At 35.7% G+C, this 17,826-nt stretch overlaps 1 protein-coding gene across 2 annotated transcripts; it reads left to right on the top strand.

Annotated features, from left to right (window-relative positions):
- Window positions 1–5,175: 5,175 nt before the first annotated feature.
- On the top strand, window positions 5,176–17,346 carry LOC110912419 (probable disease resistance protein At5g66900). 2 transcript variants are annotated; one of them, XM_022157107.2, is made up of 7 exons: window positions 5,176–5,454; window positions 9,715–9,882; window positions 10,047–10,663; window positions 10,771–11,177; window positions 11,541–11,902; window positions 13,591–13,802; window positions 13,899–17,346. In XM_022157107.2, the coding sequence occupies exons 3-7, from the start codon at window positions 10,051–10,053 to the stop codon at window positions 14,732–14,734; spliced, it is 2,430 nt and encodes an 809-aa protein (XP_022012799.1). In that variant the 5' UTR covers window positions 5,176–5,454; window positions 9,715–9,882; window positions 10,047–10,050; the 3' UTR covers window positions 14,735–17,346. The 2 variants fall into 2 exon arrangements, with proteins under 2 accessions (XP_022012799.1, XP_022012800.1); XM_022157108.2 differs by having other exon boundaries at window positions 5,176–5,449; window positions 13,899–14,950.
- The last annotated feature ends 480 nt before the right edge of the window (window positions 17,347–17,826 follow it).

Below are 17,826 nucleotides of genomic sequence, written 5' to 3' on the forward strand. Positions count from 1 at the left end.
GTGGTGGACAGTGGTGGTGGTGTTGATGGACGGTGGTGGTGGGTGGTGGTCTGTGGTGGCCGGTGGTGGTGGGTGGTGGTTGGTGGTGGTGTTTAACCTTCTGCAGACCTTAGAAGATCTTAGAAGTGGTTGGACCAAGTCTGCACCAAGAAGACCTCGCACAGACCTTTTTTAATGAAACGTTTTCGGAAAAACAAACAGTCTGCGCGTGGTCTGCACCGCGCAGACAGAAGAGCCTGCGCAGACGTTTTATCAAAAAACAAACAGCACCTAAGATTTATACAAAGTCTGAATGGTTAAGACCTCTAATATGAATCGGTCAGACATTTGCTCTGAACGGTTAAGTATTATACATGCTCTTAATGGTTCAGACCTCTTACTGGTTCAACACTTAATGGTTCAGACCTCTTACTGGTTCAGCACTTAATCATTCAGATGTTGCCAAACAGCTCCTAAATGAGAACAAAATTTTTATAATTTTTATAAGAATAGAAATAATAAATTAACTTAACATGTTAAAAATCATTTAAAAAAACCAGCATAGCGCTTTTTCTTATAAAAATGGGTAGAAACTCTTCCAATAAAAAATCATTTTTGTAAAAAAATATATTTTAGCCCTTTTTAATTGTTTTTTAAACATTTTTTATATTTTTAGTTTTGATTTTTTTATTAAAAATGTTTCTACATGTGTATATATAAGGAAAAGCGTAATTAACTATTGTCAGCGTAACTGTGCCCAGAACCCTAAAACCGGCGTATTTAATCATCTGATTTCAATTTGAACTTAAAATCAAACCAAAATGTCACTAAGTCAACTAAATCTGATTGCACAAGCCGAACTCGAGACCAGAACTGCAACACGACCACCAAAGTTGAAAGGATCAACCAATTTTGGCAGTTGGAAAAACCGAATCAAGTCCTTTTTCGAGTACACGGACTATAACCAATGGATCTCGGTCACTGTCGGACCCCACGTCCCCATGACCGTTCGTGATGACATGCGTGTAGTCAACAAAGATCCCTCGAATTACACAGATGAAGACAAGGCATTGATTCAACGTGACCGTCGGGCTCACGCTGCTTTAACAATGGCTTTATCAACGGACGACTGCAACATGTTTGAAGAGTACACGACAACGAATGAACTTTGGTTAGCGTTGATCGATTTCTACGAAAGAAATGAAGAACTAATTCAGAACAAAAGAGACATGGTCGAGAAAGAATATGACATGTTCGGTAGCATCCGAGGAGAAAGCTTATCAGATCACATCAACCGGTTTTTGAACATGATGACGAAGATGAAAAAGGCTGGTAATCCCATCACCAACCGCGCTGCGATCAAGAAACTTTTGGACTCTCTTCCAAAAGAATGGAGCCTTCAATGCATAATGATTAAAAGGGATTTCTTGAACAGCCCGAATCCGGCCACACTTTCTGATCTTATCAACACTCTGAAGTCTTTCGAAATGGATGTCAACAAGCGTGAAATGAATCAAGTTGGTTATCCTCATAAATATGCTCAATCAACTGCTGGTCTTAAGAATGTAGCGTTTCTTACTTCAGAAGGTTCAAATCCACAAGTTTCAAATGTCTCATACTTCAACGCTTTCGCAAGCGCAGCAAAGGCTCCACAGCCAAACGAGAAAACAATTGTGGTCGGTGATACTCAAGCCCTTAAGATCTCCACTGAAAATGTGGCTCTGTTTAACACGTTTTTGAGCAGTTATGAAGCCCTCATGTCAGGAGAGCTGAAACGAGACATCTTTACTGCTGAAGACATGTATCAAGTGGATCCTGATGACATGGAAGAAATAGATTTGAAGTGGCAAATGGCTATGATAACCCTGAGGCTGAAGAAATTCCAAGACAAAACGGGAAAGAGATTGTCTCTTGGAAAAGCAGGTTTCGATAAATCTAAACTTAGGTGCTACAACTGCAAGAGTCTTGGGCACTTCAAAAGAGATTGTCCTCTGCTTAAGAATGAGAACGCTGAAACTGCTCCACCCAAAAGGACGATCGCAATGGAAGGAAATGACAAGTCCGCTCCTAACACTCCAAAGGCATTGGTTGTGGAAGACTATGATTGGGCTGAGGAGATCGCCGAAGCGAAGGAGGAAAAAGTCTTCAAATAATGATATTAAATATTATATTTTTAAATACTTTTATATAAAATTAGTTATGGATACTTATTATTTGATTATGTATAGTGATATAAGTCTCCAAATAACTATTTTTTAAGCCTCCAAATATCACAAAGTTTAAAATTATGTTCGTTAAAATATTGAAAAATGAAGAATAACGATAATAATTGTTTTTTATAATAATTTCTAAAAAAGTTTAAATATTTAATTTGGTTGGATGATTTGAATGATAAAAATACAATATGTTAAAAAAAGTTACAAACAACATAGTTCTTAATTTTTTATTTATATTAATATAGTTGTAATTGTAATTCAAGTTGATTAGACTATGCCAAAAGGATATTTAAAGGATTAAGTGTGCTTTCATTGAAATTATATTTATTAATTAAATAAAAAATACTATTACCCAATCAAAAAAAGTATTTTAAAATTAATTTAACAAAATTTATAATTGTCACGTCAAAGTTTATGTTTAAAGACATATCTTAACAGTCTCTATGTGCTTGAAGACTATATTATATTCAACTGGTGTAATGCATGGGTTTATTCAACCCGTGAAATAAACTGGTTTTATTAGGGGACTAGGGGTGGTTCACTAGTGATGGATTCTATCACTCCCACTCTCCAATCAAATCATGACATGTCATCAACCAAATTTCTATCACTAGTGATAGAAATGTAGGAGGGGTGGAATCACTAGTGATGGAATTCTATCACTCCAATTTTTTTTAATTTTCAATTTAAAAATTAGAAATTAAAAATAAAACACTAAATTATAAATTTCATTAAACTTTAAAAATAAATTACATAACCAAATACAAAAAACAACTAAACCGATGGCATCTCCCAACCCCACTTTGCGCAAATGGCGCGCTTTTGTTCAATGACAATTGACTTGAACGGTTCGTCGAGATGGGCGTGGTTTTCACACAAGATTTTTAAATCATTTTGTCTTTCGATCGTTTTCAAGTGTTCCTTGTACGCCTGCTCCCGTTCAACTTTTAGGGTCATCATTGTTTCTTTTCTTTGTTCGGCCTTCTTGAATTGGGTCATTTTCTCCTCTTCGATTCTAAAGATCGACTCCGCCACCGCCTCCTTCCCTTTGCTTGACGATTCACCACCTCGTCTGCGTCGTGGCCTTGTGGGTGTATCTTCCTCAACGGGCTCGTTAAGGGGTTGATCGGGTTCGTCAAGAGGGTCGTCGTTTAAGTTCATTTGGGGCAAGTTATCCGACGCGGAAGTCGTGTAGTTCCCCGACTCGGATGTCTTTGATCTTTTAAAACCGCCTCGTTTTTTTGGAGCCGTAGGACCATGCGTGTCAACCAACTCAACGGGGACCCACTTCGGGTGATGTCTCGCAACTTCCCATGCCGCCACGTGTGGAAAAGTTCTCTTATGGTACGTTTTGCAATACTCTGCGGTGGCTTGTTGCATGATCGTCGCCTCGCTCGCTCCACTTTGTGGGTTTCGGCTCTACAAAAAAAATAAAATGTTATAAAACTGTTTTTTTTATAAACTGTTTTTTTTATAAAAACTGTTTTTTTTATAAACTGTTTTTTAAATAAAACTGTTTTTTTATAAAACTGTTTTTTTATAAACTGTTTTTTTTTATAAAACTGTTTTTTTATAAACTGTTTTTTTTATAAACTGTTTTTTATATGAAACTGTTTTTTTATAAAAACTGTTTTTTTATATAAAACTGTTTTTTTTATAAAAACTGTTTTTTTTTTATAAACTGTTTTTAATATAAACTGTTTTTTTTAAATAAAACTGTTTTTTTTAAATAAAACTGTTTTTTTTATAAACTGTTTTTTTAATAAAAAAACATACCTTTTGAATGAAACAAGCGTTGAACTTTCTAATTTTCCCGTTCAAATCCGTCCACTTCGACGTCATTTGGTCCATGTTTCGGATCCTTGCACCGGGAAGTTTCATAAAATGATTAATAACCCGTCTCCAAAACGCATCCCTTCGTTGCTCGTTCCCGTGTTTCTTACTCTCCGAGATGTGCAAATACGCCTTCGTCAACGAGACCTCCTCCTCGCTCGTCCAAGGTTGTCGGCCGACTGGAGCGATTTCTTGAACCTCAACATTTTGTTCTTCTTCCTCTTCCTCTTCCTCTTCCTCCGCTTCTTCTTCCTCTTCCTCGTCCTCGTCAAGACTTTGTTGTGGTTCACGTGGTCCATTCCACGCTTTTGCAAAATGATGAATGAGGGTGTTGTCTTCTAGTAGAGGGTCGAGTGTGTGGGGTTGGGTTTGATACGTTTGCGATTGAAATTGGTGAGGTTGAAACGGTGGAACGAACGGTTGGTTATGGTACGTTTGCGATTGAAAGGGTGGATATTGTTGGGTTTGAAAGGGTGGATATTGTTGGGTTTGAAAGGGTGGGACTTGGTCGGGTTCGTCTTGCAACCTAAAGCGTGCGGGCTCACCAAGATTCGCTCGAACCTTGGGCCTTATTTTCTTCGTACCCGAACCGCCACCTCTTTTTTTCGATCCACCACCTCTCTTGCTTGAACCTTCCATATTTCTTGTAAAAATGAGTGTGAAAATAGTTGAGAGTTTTTTGAATTTTTTGTATTGAGTGTGAGAATTGTTGAGAGTTTTTTTGTATTGAGTGTATTGAAATATGTGGGATTTTATATAAAAAAAACAATAAACAACGGTCATTTTATTTCCAAACGGTCAAAAAGCAACGTTCAAAAAATTAGAAACGGTCAAAAAATTGCAAAGTTCAACGCGTGGTCAGGTTAACGCGTTATAAGTTCAACGCGTGGTGGATAGTGCGGCGGCGGTGTTCCGTTTCGAAATCGACGCGTGATGAACGCCATCACGTTACCGCCCCGGGTCCTCTTAGAGAGATAGTTTTTTAGCATTAGATTTATTTAATTCGTGTAACAGATGCAATTTTGTCTATTTATAAAGAGATATCTATAAATTATAAAAATATATATATTCAACACTAAAAAATACATTTTTTTTTCTCAGTGTTGCGCACTTGCTTTTATGTATAGGGATTGAATCAGGTTATCCCATAGTTTTTTAGAGAGAGTATGTTTTAAGTTATTCGTCTTTTTATTTGAAATTTCGTCTAATTTTCCTATCCGGCTCTCTATAAAAGGAACATGTTCCAACTACACCACACATTACTATAAGACCGTTAACATTTGTCATCTTGAAAATAATATCACTCCGTTGACATAACTGTAAACTGTTCATATAAACATCCAGATACCGTTTCTGATAACGTGGTGGAGTTGCAGATCGAAGCGTTTGTCGGTTCCAGTATACCAGCATAAGTCGATTAAGTAAGGTACAATCTTTATTTCTGTGTTGTACGCATAATTTGTAGAATATGAAATCATATATTGTTGTATATGAAAATGAAGATAAATGATTTGGGATATGTATACGATTTATATTACATATGGTTTATACTAAGGGCGCATGTATGGGATTTTCTTTTGAAACAACTTATTCACTTTTCAAAAAGTCAATAAGGAAAAATGGTGTTTGGATAAGTAAAAAGCACTTTAATGATTTTTTGCATAGCGGGGAAAATCATTTTAAAAGGTTAAGAAATCCTGACCTTTTAAAACTCATTTTAACTTTTGCCAAAAAGTCATTTTTGAGTTAGTATCATTGTGGCACGGTAGCTATATCAGGTACTGAGACCGGTTAAATAACATGTTAAAACTAGAGGTGTAAACTTGAGGGAACCACCCTCAAGGATACAACATTTAGTCGTTCAAAAAAATATATTAAAAGAATAAATCGTAGATAATTAATGTAATTAAATTTGAATATGTATGGAGACTTAGAAGGTGTTTGGGGTTGAGTTTTGGAAATAGATTATGCGTTTTGAATAATCAGAATTAGTCACAATAATCAGATAATCAACAATGTTTGGATTTGATTATGTTGTTTGATATCACAATAATCAGATAATCAACTATTTGAGTGTTTGGCAAATATATATATATATATATATTTTAAAAAATAAATAAGTGAAAACGTAAAAAATCAGTTTTTGGATTATCACGTTTTCCTGCAGTAAGGGGTGACCTACTTTTGGATTATTACGTTTTGATCTCTACAAAACGTAAAAAATCAGTTTTTATTAACTTTTTACCAAACACTTAAAATAGATTTTTTTTTGCGATTTCAAAACACAATAATAAAAAAATCAGGTTGAAAAAACAATCCCAAACACACCGATTATGAATAATTATTGTATCATTAACAAAATGAAATTGATAAGAAATTAATAATGAATAGTTATAACTTAAGACTTTACTTGTAAATTTTGAAAAAAAATTTGTATTGTGGATGGTTATTATATATCTTATATCGATAAAATTGTACATGTTTTAATAAGAATTTTCTAAATATAATATAATATTTTACATTAAACTTTAATTTAAGTCTCTAAATATCATCAAGTTTAAATCTTGTTCGTTAAAAATTTAAAAAAGAAAGAATAGTGATATAATTGTTTTTTATGAGTGAGTATTGATTTTTTAATATTTAATGTGGTTGGATGGTTTGAATGGTCAAAATACAATAGATAAGTTGATAAAAATACAAGAACAAACTGTCATTTTGGCCTCTGAGGTTTGATTACTTTTGCCACTTTAGAGTAAACTGTCATTTTAGTTTTTGAGGTTTGATCAGTTAATAAAAATACAAGAGTAAATTGTCATCATAGAACAAAGAAGGGTTTGGGTTTAGAGGAGATGATGTTTGAGGGAAGATGATAAGTCTCTGCTCCTTTATGAGGTCAAACTGATTATTTAATTTTATTATTTTAAATAATATTGTGTTATAATAAAAATTATAATGATCATTTTGCCCCTAAGAAAGGACAAAATACCAGGATTTTATTAGACAAGTATGAGCTGATCTCACTTTTGGACCAAAATGACAACAAAATTGAGCAAACATCGGAGACCAAAATTACACTTACTCAAAATACAATTATGACTATATCTGTATACTTAAACCAAATTAAGCAAACCATAATTAAATAACCTTCGTATTTTTACAAACCCTATTATATCTCGAAAAAAGTTTTGTTATTAGTTGCCACTTATTATTCTTTATGAATTGAAAGTAGGTAATATTCTACTCGACTAAAGATATATATGCATTTCTGACTTAAAATTAGCTTGAATCTAAAAAAGTACATTAGAGTGTAAGTGATGCATGTCTAAAGAGATAGGACAAATTAACCACCCATCCAATAATATTGTGTCATGTCATTTTCCCTTCAATTCTCCCCTATTGCTCAAAAAACATATGGGGCAGTTTCCCCCAAATCATAAAAAAAAACATGATTGATTGAAGTAGATACAAGCATAAAATAGTATTTACAACAGCAGCGACATAATCAAATACAAGTTACCAACATAAAGTTGCCAGTTACAATGTATGTTGCCATACGGTACCGCTTTAGCATGGGCAGTGAAATGCCTAAAATGATATTGACATGTGTTTGGGCGGTACTGGTTCGGTTCAATAAAACTATGTTTATTGCTAAATAAAAAAGGTTTATTTAGAATAGTTTACTTACACAAAAAATATCTTATGTAATCCAATAACGTGAAATGCCTAAAATGATATTGACATGTGTTTTACATCTATTGAAAAAAAAAAAAACAAATATAGATATCGGTATCAATGTTGTTTGGTTAGTATCGGTTCGCTATGAACTTATGATACTTGTACAATACCATTGTTTATGGTGGGTATAGTTAATTTACAACACTTTTATTACATAAAAGTTGTTTGATGTAACTCAAAAAATAAAGTCGTGTTTTACCTCGTTTAATAATCATAAAACGAATACCGGTAACAGTCCCGATGATACCGATACCAGTATCGATGTTGTTCGGTCAGTATGGCTTATGTTCGTCACATTACCGGTACAGTAATGACATTTGACATATTTTACGATACAGGAAAAACCCTATTTCAACAAAAATGTATACCAGAATATTGAGAAAAAAATTTAAACATATCTTTGTTAAAAAGTTAACGAAAATAGAAAATCATCATCATCATACTCAGTAAATCCCACCAATAGCAAAGTTAAGGTAGGGTCTGAGGAGGGTAAGATGTAGACAACCTTACCTACCCCATAGGAATAGAGAGACTGCTTCAGTGAGACCCCCGACTCGATACTAGTTTTGTATCAAGCCTTGGACATGAGGCGCATAACACTCAGCAATCGAGACAAAAGCCGATTTGTGAATGTACCCCCTTGTGTTTCGGCTATCAACGCCACCATATGCTGCATGATTAATCGTCCGCCGCTTTTAACGTTATTTTCACGAAATTAGTAAAACAACGTTAAAATTAGTGCAATTTCACTTTTGCCTCCTGAAGACCCACACATAAACACATTATATCCGCACACTACAAGCAGGGCGTAAAAAAAAATCAAATTAGTTAAATACATATTGTCAACTACTACAAAGACCAATTTCAGCGGCAATAGTGCCTGCCGGCTATTGGGTCACATGGGCGGCAGGGGGAATAGTACCAGGCAGCTGTCTGGCACTCCCCTATTGGCCCAACAAATTTACGATTTTATCCCGCTTTAAAATTACGCTTTTACCTTCAGTTCAAAAATATGTTTTTACCCCCACTAAAAAATAAATTTGCGTTTTTGCTCCTAGCTAAATATTTCGATTTTGCCCCCGGTTCAAAATTACGATTTTGCCCCGTTTCAATTTACAGTTTTGCCATTAGCTTTTTTCCCTTAAAAATACGATTTTGCCATCAGCTCAAAATTATGTTCTTACCCCCATTTAAAAACAAATTAGTGCTTTTGCTCCCAGCTAAAAATTTCGATTTTGCCCTCGGTTCAAAATTACGATTTTGCCTCGTATAAATTTATACTTTTGCCATTAGTTTTTTTCTCACAGCCAAGTTACGATTTTGCCCTCAACTTATATTTACATTTTCTTCATCGTTTTTGTTTGTTTTCCTGGTGAAATTACAATTTTGCCCCCAGTGTAAAATTACAGTCATGCCGGCAGCTTTCTGGCACTCCCCCATAGGTCCATTTAATTTACGATTTTATCCCTAAATTACAATTATGATTTCGCCCTCACTTAAAAGTTATGTTTTTCCCATCGTTTTAGTTTTTTTTTTAGCAAAACTCTAAAGGTTTTTTGTTTTAATTGGTTTACTCGATTTATTTTTTTTCGTGTCAAGGAGCTGCCTAACACTGCCTCATTAGTCCTAAAAAATTATAGTATTGCCCTGAGCAAAAAATTACGGTCTTATCATTGTTTTTTTTTCATAGCAAAATTATAGTAGTCTTTTTTAATTGATTGAAAATTATTCGACCATCGTCCCGCAATGCGGGCGGGGCATCTACTAATAGTATAGGAGGTAAAGTTAAATATTATTAAAAAAAATCAATATAAATACAAAAGAAGGAATGTAACACATTTCTTTGTTAGGCGATGGTAAATATTATGTACATATAATAATATCATTATTCATTTTATTGTATTCATCGTCAAGTCTAATTTAATTGTCTATATATTCTTGAAATTGTTAGATACACACAAATTTCTGGCAAGTGAAAGGCATACATCTTCCTTTTACCTTCTTCCGCAATTTCCTGCTGCTGCAAATCTGCAGTTCCTCCTATAAAGACAAGACGCAAGCTAAAGGATTTCACTAACAAAATTCCTAATTTCATCAATTCAAACTTCAAAGTGTCCAGGTATTCTCATTTTTGTTCGACTGTCTATAACTCTATATGATTGATTATATATTGTTTATCCATGCTAAACGTTGTCGTATTATCGAATTTTAACTTCAGTTTTTAGGCCATATTTATTTGTTAGGGTTTTAATTTGGGTTTTTTTTTTTTTTTTGCTAATATAGAGAGATGGTTACTAAAAACGCTTATGAGGTACCTCTACAATCAGCATTTGTGGGGTTACAGAAAGCAGTAGCTTCACAAATAAAAAGGACTGCCAAATTTAGAACTCTACTCAAGCGCATTGATAAAACCTTGAGGACCATTGAGTCACTTTTGTATGCAAATGGGAGATTGGCCAGAGTGCTGGACCGCCCCGAAAAAGAGACCAAAATGTTCATATTTTACCTGGAGAATGGTAAAGAAACAGTCCTCAAGTGCTCAAAGATCAAGTGTTGGAATGTGTACAAGAAGTTTGTTCACGCGAATAAGCTTATTCGCTTGGATCATGAGCTATTGAGGTTCTTTCAGGCTGAATTACAGGATAACCTGAGTGTTAAATTCAGGGGTATTGATTTGGGAGGCCAAGTAGTTTCATCCGTTACTAAACGGGCAGGTGGTTTTTCAAGTTCTTGTAAAGTTCCGGGGCTTCCGGATGTCATTGTTGGTTTGGATTCTCATTTTAAAGAAGTGAAACGCGTGCTGCTTAAAGATGACAATCAGGTGGTCATAGTTTCGGCTCCTGGAGGCTGCGGGAAGACTACATTGGCGAGAATGCTTTGTCATGATGATGAGATTAAAGGTATAAACTTTTATCTAATGAATATATGTTAGTTAAAGAAGTCGACCGTATTATAAAGATGGTTAAATACATTTCATTTTGACTGTTGTGTGCTTGTATTTGTTTAGGTATATTTCGGGACAATATCTTCTATGTTACTGTTTCTAGAACTACTTCCCTCAAAACCGTTGTCCAGAAACTATTTACACATCATCTTCATTTAAACGATTGTGAGTTCCAGACTGACGAGGAGGCAAAGAACGAACTAGAGAACATGATCAGGCAAATGGGGCCACAGAGGACATTGCTGGTCCTGGATGACGTGTGGTCCGAATCTGAATCGCTTATTCAAGATCTTAAATTTCTGATACCAGGATACACTATCTTGGTCACTTCCAGGTTCCGGTTTTCAAGCATTGGTTCCACATACGAATTGAGCTTGTTAAATGATGAAGATGCAAGAACCCTTCTTTGCCATTCAGCATTTCCCTGTGAGGGGAATCGGATTAATGTGCCAGATGATCTTGTGAGCAAGGTAACATTTCAACTTTCGAAACATTTTATGGAATACATCTGTATTTCAAATGATTATTGTAATCATGTTTGTAAAATTCACGACTAGCATCCAATTAGTCGCCAATTAATCGCTAGTCAGAGGTGACTACTCGAACTTAAACTTAAACCTACCTCTCCACGAACTCGTATCCTCGACCATGTCTTTAGAGATGTGCAAGTCTATCAAATCAGGCCAAACCAAATAACAAAACAAATGGATACTAGCATATCATATGGCGGCATATCTATTGTAATAATTAAAAGTTCCAACTTTATATCACTGAAAATTAGGATGTTATAGTTATATATCAGTAATGAACTTTGGTTGCGGTTTTCTTTATAGATGGTTAAGTGCTGCAAGGGATTTCCATTGGCCCTCACGGTGATTGGTGCATCATTACGAGATCAAAGTTTGCTCAAATGGAAAAAAACTTTACAAAAGTTGTCCGAAGGTCAATCTATTTTTGATTTAAATAGTTTGTTATTGCTAAGTCTTCGGGCCAGTGTTGATGCACTTGAAGATTTGCCAATAGCCTGCGATTGTTTTCTTGATTTGGGTTCATTTCCGGAAGATGAAAAGATTTCCGCGTCTGCTCTAATGGATATGTGGGTTGTGTTATACAACCTAGACAAAGAAGGAATGTATACTATTGAATACCTGCTAGAGCTTTCTTCAAGAAATCTTTTGAGCCTTGTTCTCGCAAGGTACAAGTTGCATTGTATTTTTTTATTTGTTCTTTCTCCGATTATAACTAACTAGTAGAATTTCCTCCGTGTGTTGTGGTGGAAATTTGCTCGGTATCGGTTTGGTTTGGTTTGGTTCATTAAGCTAAAATATTAACGATAAGTACACAACCAAAAGATAAAACCCAAAAAAATAAAGTCTTGATATGCTCAAAATGATATGAACACGTTTTTACATCGACCTAAAACCATAAAAATGAATATTAGTAACGCTTTCGGTAGTGGCGATACCGTTACCGATGTTGCTCGGTCAGAATTGACGTGGTACCGATTTTGTTGGAACGGTATTAGTTTGGCCTGTCATGGACACTCGCAATAGCTTATGATATAAAGGAAACTCTGTTGCGAACACACCTCTGTTTCCAACGAATTTATATCGGAAAAGGGGCGGCCCTGAGGGTGTGCGGGGAGGACCACCGGCCAGGGCCCGTGATCCCGAGGGGCACGTTCATAATTTGGTGCCTTCAAATTTAAAATAGAAAATAGGAAAAACTTTTGTTAGAAACTTACTAATCAAGGAGTAATTGAAGTGAAGAATAGTTAAAAAAAAAGGAAAAATTATAAAAACTTGTCATCGGAATTTTTTTTCCGGCCTATTAAATAGTTGCAGCGGCAGATAGTTGAGAGGGAAGAGAAAAGAGTTTTTTTGTAGGCTAACCTATAGTTTGACTTAACTTCCCCTCAAAAGTTGTGCATTCTTTTCTAGTCATCTTAAACCTTTTCTTTTCTTTTCTTTTTTCTCTATCAACTTAAAAATTCAAAAATTATAAAACAGTAATAAATGGCAAACTAAAGCTAGCTATAATTTTACTAATTATCTATTTATTATTTATATATGTATTTCTTAGTATACTTAATTTAGCTACTTTTGCTATTTCTTTTCCTTTATTTTTTAGCTCAATAAATATATCAAAAACTTTATATTAGGGCCTATTTATATTTTATTGAATTAGTTTTACCTTACCCATATTATTTTGTCCTAATTAACTTGTTTCGACGTCAATTAGTTAGGACATAGGTGTTATTCGGCGTTAATTATCGATTATTTAGGTGTTATTTGACATTAATTGTCGATTATTTATGCGTTAATTTGTTAGAAAATTTGTCTATTAGTTAGGACTAAAGGGCACATTTTTTCAAGCTTGGACAGGGCACCTAAATTCTTAGGGCCGGCCCTGTCGGAAACCATATGGTACCACTACTGAAGTTGTTCAAACGGTATCGGTTCGTCACGGTATAAGAACAAAGAATCAGTTATATTTGACCCGTTATTTTTTGAACAATACTTGTATCGAAACGTCGCAACGCTATATACGGAATGTTATAAAGCATTACATTATATTATTAGAATAACGAAACGGGTCAATGACGTCAACTTTATAAATAATAAATAAATAAATTTGATAACATGTACGTCTGTGCTTAGATTACTTGTGCATTACTACTTACAACTCGGTTATTTTTTTTTCATACTAAGACTGTAGATAAACGTAGGTAGGTTGCAACGGCATACTTGGAATTTTATAAAACGTCGTAATTTAAAAGTTACAAGAGAAAAACAAAAATATGCTATTATTTAATTATAATAATAAAATAATAAAAAAAATTTAAACTAATATAATTAGTAATTTTTTGTCTGAGTTTTTCAGGAAAGATGCTAGTGAACTAGAAGGTTACTGTAACGAGCATCATGTCACGCAACATGACTTGCTAAGAGAATTAGCCATTCATCTAAGTAGCCAAGAGCCAATAGCTCAACGAAAAAGATTGTTGATAGAAATTCATGGGAATGACATACCTGCATGGTGGATTGACCAGACACAACAACCAATTGATACCCGTCTCATGTCTATTTCAACAGGTTTCATTTCTTTTATCCAGATAATTATATACAACCATTTGCTAGGATCGTTGTAGTAACTCGTTATGTAACTGTAGTTGAACTTTCTGTCTGCAGATGAGACATTTTCTTCAGTTTGGTATGATCTAAAAGCACCAAAAGTTCAAGCTTTGGTATTGAACATCAGAAGTAAAATATACGCGTTGCCTCACTTCATTAAAGATTTCAATGACTTGAGGGTTTTAAACATCACAAGCTACGGGATTTATCCTACCGAGTTACACGAGCTTCCGTTGATTAGTTCTCTTCCCAACTTGAGAAGATTGAGACTCGAACATCTCTCACTTTTTCCCTCAATTCAGTCCATCTTTAAACTGAACAACTTGGAGAAGCTTTCTATGATAATGTGTGAGATTGGTAGTGCATTAGAGAGTTGTACTGTTGAGCCTCCTATGCTACCTAATCTCGTTGAGCTTGAGATTGAAAGCTGTTATGATTTGAAAGAAGTACCACCAGAACTATGTAGTCTTGATCGTCTTACGAAACTTAGCATAACTAATTGTCATGAGCTCGTTGCTCTTCCTGAAGGGTTCGGGAGTCTGTCGAATTTGGAAATACTGAGACTCCATTCTTGTACCCGATTATCCAAATTACCCGATTCTATTGGGAGGCTACATAATTTGGTCTTTCTGGATATATCTGATTGTTTGAGTATCAGCTCGCTGCCTGATCAGATTGGCGAGCTAAATGGGTTGAGAGTGCTTAAGATGAGTGGTTGTCATGGATTAGAAGAGTTACCGGATTCTGTGACCAATTTGACTTTGTTAGAAGATGTGATATGTGACGAAGAGACATCGTATCTATGGAGTTATTATGAAGGTGATCTATGTGATTTGAAGATAAATGTTGTCGAAGAAGACAGACTCGCAAACTTCATGAAAATAGTTGGTTAGTTGTTCTAGTGGCAGAGGGCTGTTAGTATAGTTAGTTACGATAAATAAGTTTGTTAATATATATAGGCAGGTTAGTTAGGTCAGTTAGTTAATCTGTTTCATTGTATGTATATAAGCTGTGTAATGAATAAAGTCAAACAAGTATTATCGTAATTCCTCTTTTACGAACAAGATGGTATGAGAGCGATTCTAAACTCCGATCATCCTCTTCAATCATTCAAGCTCCGATCATCTTCGAATCATCATCATCTTCTTTCTGATTTGTGATAGATGATCAATTTTCTGTTCCGATTAGACGTTTCTTTCCGATCAATTTTTCAATTTCATTTCTCAAAACACAGCTAATCATGTCTGATTCAAGTGCCAACACCAATTCATCTAATAATATGCCGATTGATTCATCAAGTCCTCTCTATTTGCATCCTTCTGATCACCCTGGGATGATTCTTGTAACCAAATCGTTTGATGGATCTGGATTTGGAGCATAGAAGCGTGTGATTACAATCGCTTTATCAGCAAAGAACAAATTAGGGTTTATAGATGGAACTTTTTCCAGACCTGCAAATTCTTCTCTTGCGTTGTGGCAACGATGCGATGATATCTCCTGGATTCTTAATACCTTATCCAGAGAAATCAGTGAAAGCGTTTTATACACTGAAACGGCACAAAGACTTTGGACCGAACTCAATGATAGATACGGTCAAGCTAATGGTGCGAAATTGTATCAGTTGCAGAAGAATTTATGTCACATCTCTCAAGGTACGAATGATATTGCTACTTATTTTACTAAAATCAAGTCAAACTGGGACGAGTTAAATGCTTTGATATTACTTCCTCAATGTTCTTGCGGTGCATCTCCCCTTCTCGCTAAACGAGAAGAGGATCAAAGATTAGTCCAATTTCTTATGGGACTTAACCCTAGTTATGATAATGTGAGAGGAAATACCGAAATATGCTGATGATGAAACCACTTCCATCAATTAATCAAGCGTATACACATCTCATTCAAGATGAGAAACAAAGGGAAATTCATTCAAATAATCCAGTTGTCTCTGAATCTGCTACCATGAATGTTTCGAATCAAGCTTTTAATGGAAGATTTGATAACAAGAAATCTTTTGTATGTTCACACAGCAAGAAGACTGGACACACTGCAAGCAAGTGTTATCGTCTTGTTGGGTTTCCTAAAGACTTCAAATTCACAAAGACTAAAAGATTTGCCGGGAATGTGTCAACTGATGAGAAAGGAAATAATGACCAGTTCATTGAGTTTCACAGTCACCTGCTGGTATATCTCAAGACCAGTACAATGGACTGATGCAACTTTTGCAGAAAGTATGTTTGAGAAAGGAAGCAATGACAACAATCCTTTTACTATCACAAACATCAGTCATGCCAATTTCGCAGGTATTATGGCTTGTTCTTCTACATCTTTAGGAACAAAATGGATCATTGATGCTGGTGCGAGCGACCATATGTGTTATGATGAACATATTTTGTCAGATATTCAATAGCTTTCCAGAAAAATGGGAAAAGAGAGCTTCTAACAAAGATTGGTCGCCAGAAAACCATAACATCACAGTCTTGCGCAAACGGTGAGCCAGTGGCGTAGATGGTCCGACTAGTTCCGGTGATGATCTTAGATCCAGCTCAAGCTCTTCGCTGGATTCAAAGAATCCTGGCTCGGTTGACACTTGAACCTTGGAAGACTTGTCAGTGAAAATGAGAAACTTAAACAAGAGAAACATACATTGAAGTCAGGAGTTGAATATATGAAGAAACAGTGTGATGATGTGGTGGCATTGCTGACACAAAACATGAAGGTGGCGCATGATCAGATCAATCACATCATGGCGGGAAATGGTTTTAAGTTGTTTGGGGTGTTGTTGAAAGAAGGAAAGAAAAAGAGGGGTTGTGATGAAATATACAGACATTCAGGAGCCAAAAGGAAAGAAATGAATATGAACAATTTCAACACCTCTTCCCCAGGGATGAATCTGTATGCTGCAACCGGGCAGTCAACAACCGTGTGCAATTAACGAATAAAAACTCGTCACATTTCTTCTCGGTTCACTCTATCAGGAACTTAGTTTATAAATAATCTTTGCCTTTGGAGGATCAACCTACAAAGTGGAATTCCCTTGTGCCATGAAAAATTTTTAGTTTGCTTGACAATACTCGGGAGAAGCCCCAACTCCTAGTCCTTGTACACCCTCTGATTATGCATACGAGTGGGCTGGTTGGGTTGGGTTGGGCAGGTTCATGCGAAATTAGGTTCGGGTCAAAATGGGCTGAATCAGAGTGGATTCACCCACCATATCTGTTTCCATGGCGGCTAAGGGAGACGGCGGTGGCGGCAACAGAGGATGCAGGGCCGGCTGTGGAGGATGCGGGGACGGCGGTGGAGGATACAGCGTCGGTGTAAGAGGATGCAGTGTCGGTGTCAGAAGATGCAGCAAAGGCAGCAACGAAAGATGCGCAGGATGGGGCATCAGCAGTGGGCGGTGACAGGTAAAGTTGCAGTGGCCCATGTGGACCCATTCAAATTTAGCTAGTTTTATAAGAGCAATCCATTTTGACTCATTATATTAATTTGAGTAGAATCAAATGAATCCATTAAGCAAAAAACAAGAATAATCCAAAACAAACTGTTTCTTGTGTCATTAGGCTTCCCTGCTATGGTCTTAGCTGGTTCACTGATTGGGGTTTGTTCAAGATTTAAGTAGGGAGAAGAAAAACTTGTTTGATCCGTCGCAGTTTTCAGCTGGGGAACCATAAGATCTTTGCCTCTAAAACTGCCCTGAGTTAAGGATGCCTCAAAAACATTTAGGACATAATGTAAATACGTAATTTTCCACTTCCTTTTCTCCTTTGGTTTGTTTTAATGTATGGTTTTTCCTTGTTTTATTTGGACTTGTTAACATCACCAAACCAAAAGATATGGTTTCCAAGCCAACATTGGTATCGACCAGTTATTACAAGATGCTTAGATAGGTCATTTCACATCAAATGACTTAAGATTTCAATGCCACAAATGGTGTCACATCTTTTAATGTGATATACTAAATATGTTTGATATTACGCGGAATTCA

The sequence above is a fragment of the Helianthus annuus genome, chromosome 15, assembly GCF_002127325.2.
Source record: "Helianthus annuus cultivar XRQ/B chromosome 15, HanXRQr2.0-SUNRISE, whole genome shotgun sequence".
NCBI classification, from domain to species: Eukaryota; Viridiplantae; Streptophyta; class Magnoliopsida; order Asterales; family Asteraceae; genus Helianthus; species Helianthus annuus.

Coding starts and splice junctions, on each gene's coding strand:
- LOC110912419 (XM_022157107.2), top strand. CDS start 10,051: ATGGTTACTAAAAACGCTTATGAGGTACCTCTACAATCAGCATTTGTG. Junction 11,178..11,540: donor CAGATGATCTTGTGAGCAAG/GTAACATTTCAA, acceptor TTTTCTTTATAG/ATGGTTAAGTGCTGCAAGGG. Junction 13,803..13,898: donor TCTCATGTCTATTTCAACAG/GTTTCATTTCTT, acceptor TTCTGTCTGCAG/ATGAGACATTTTCTTCAGTT.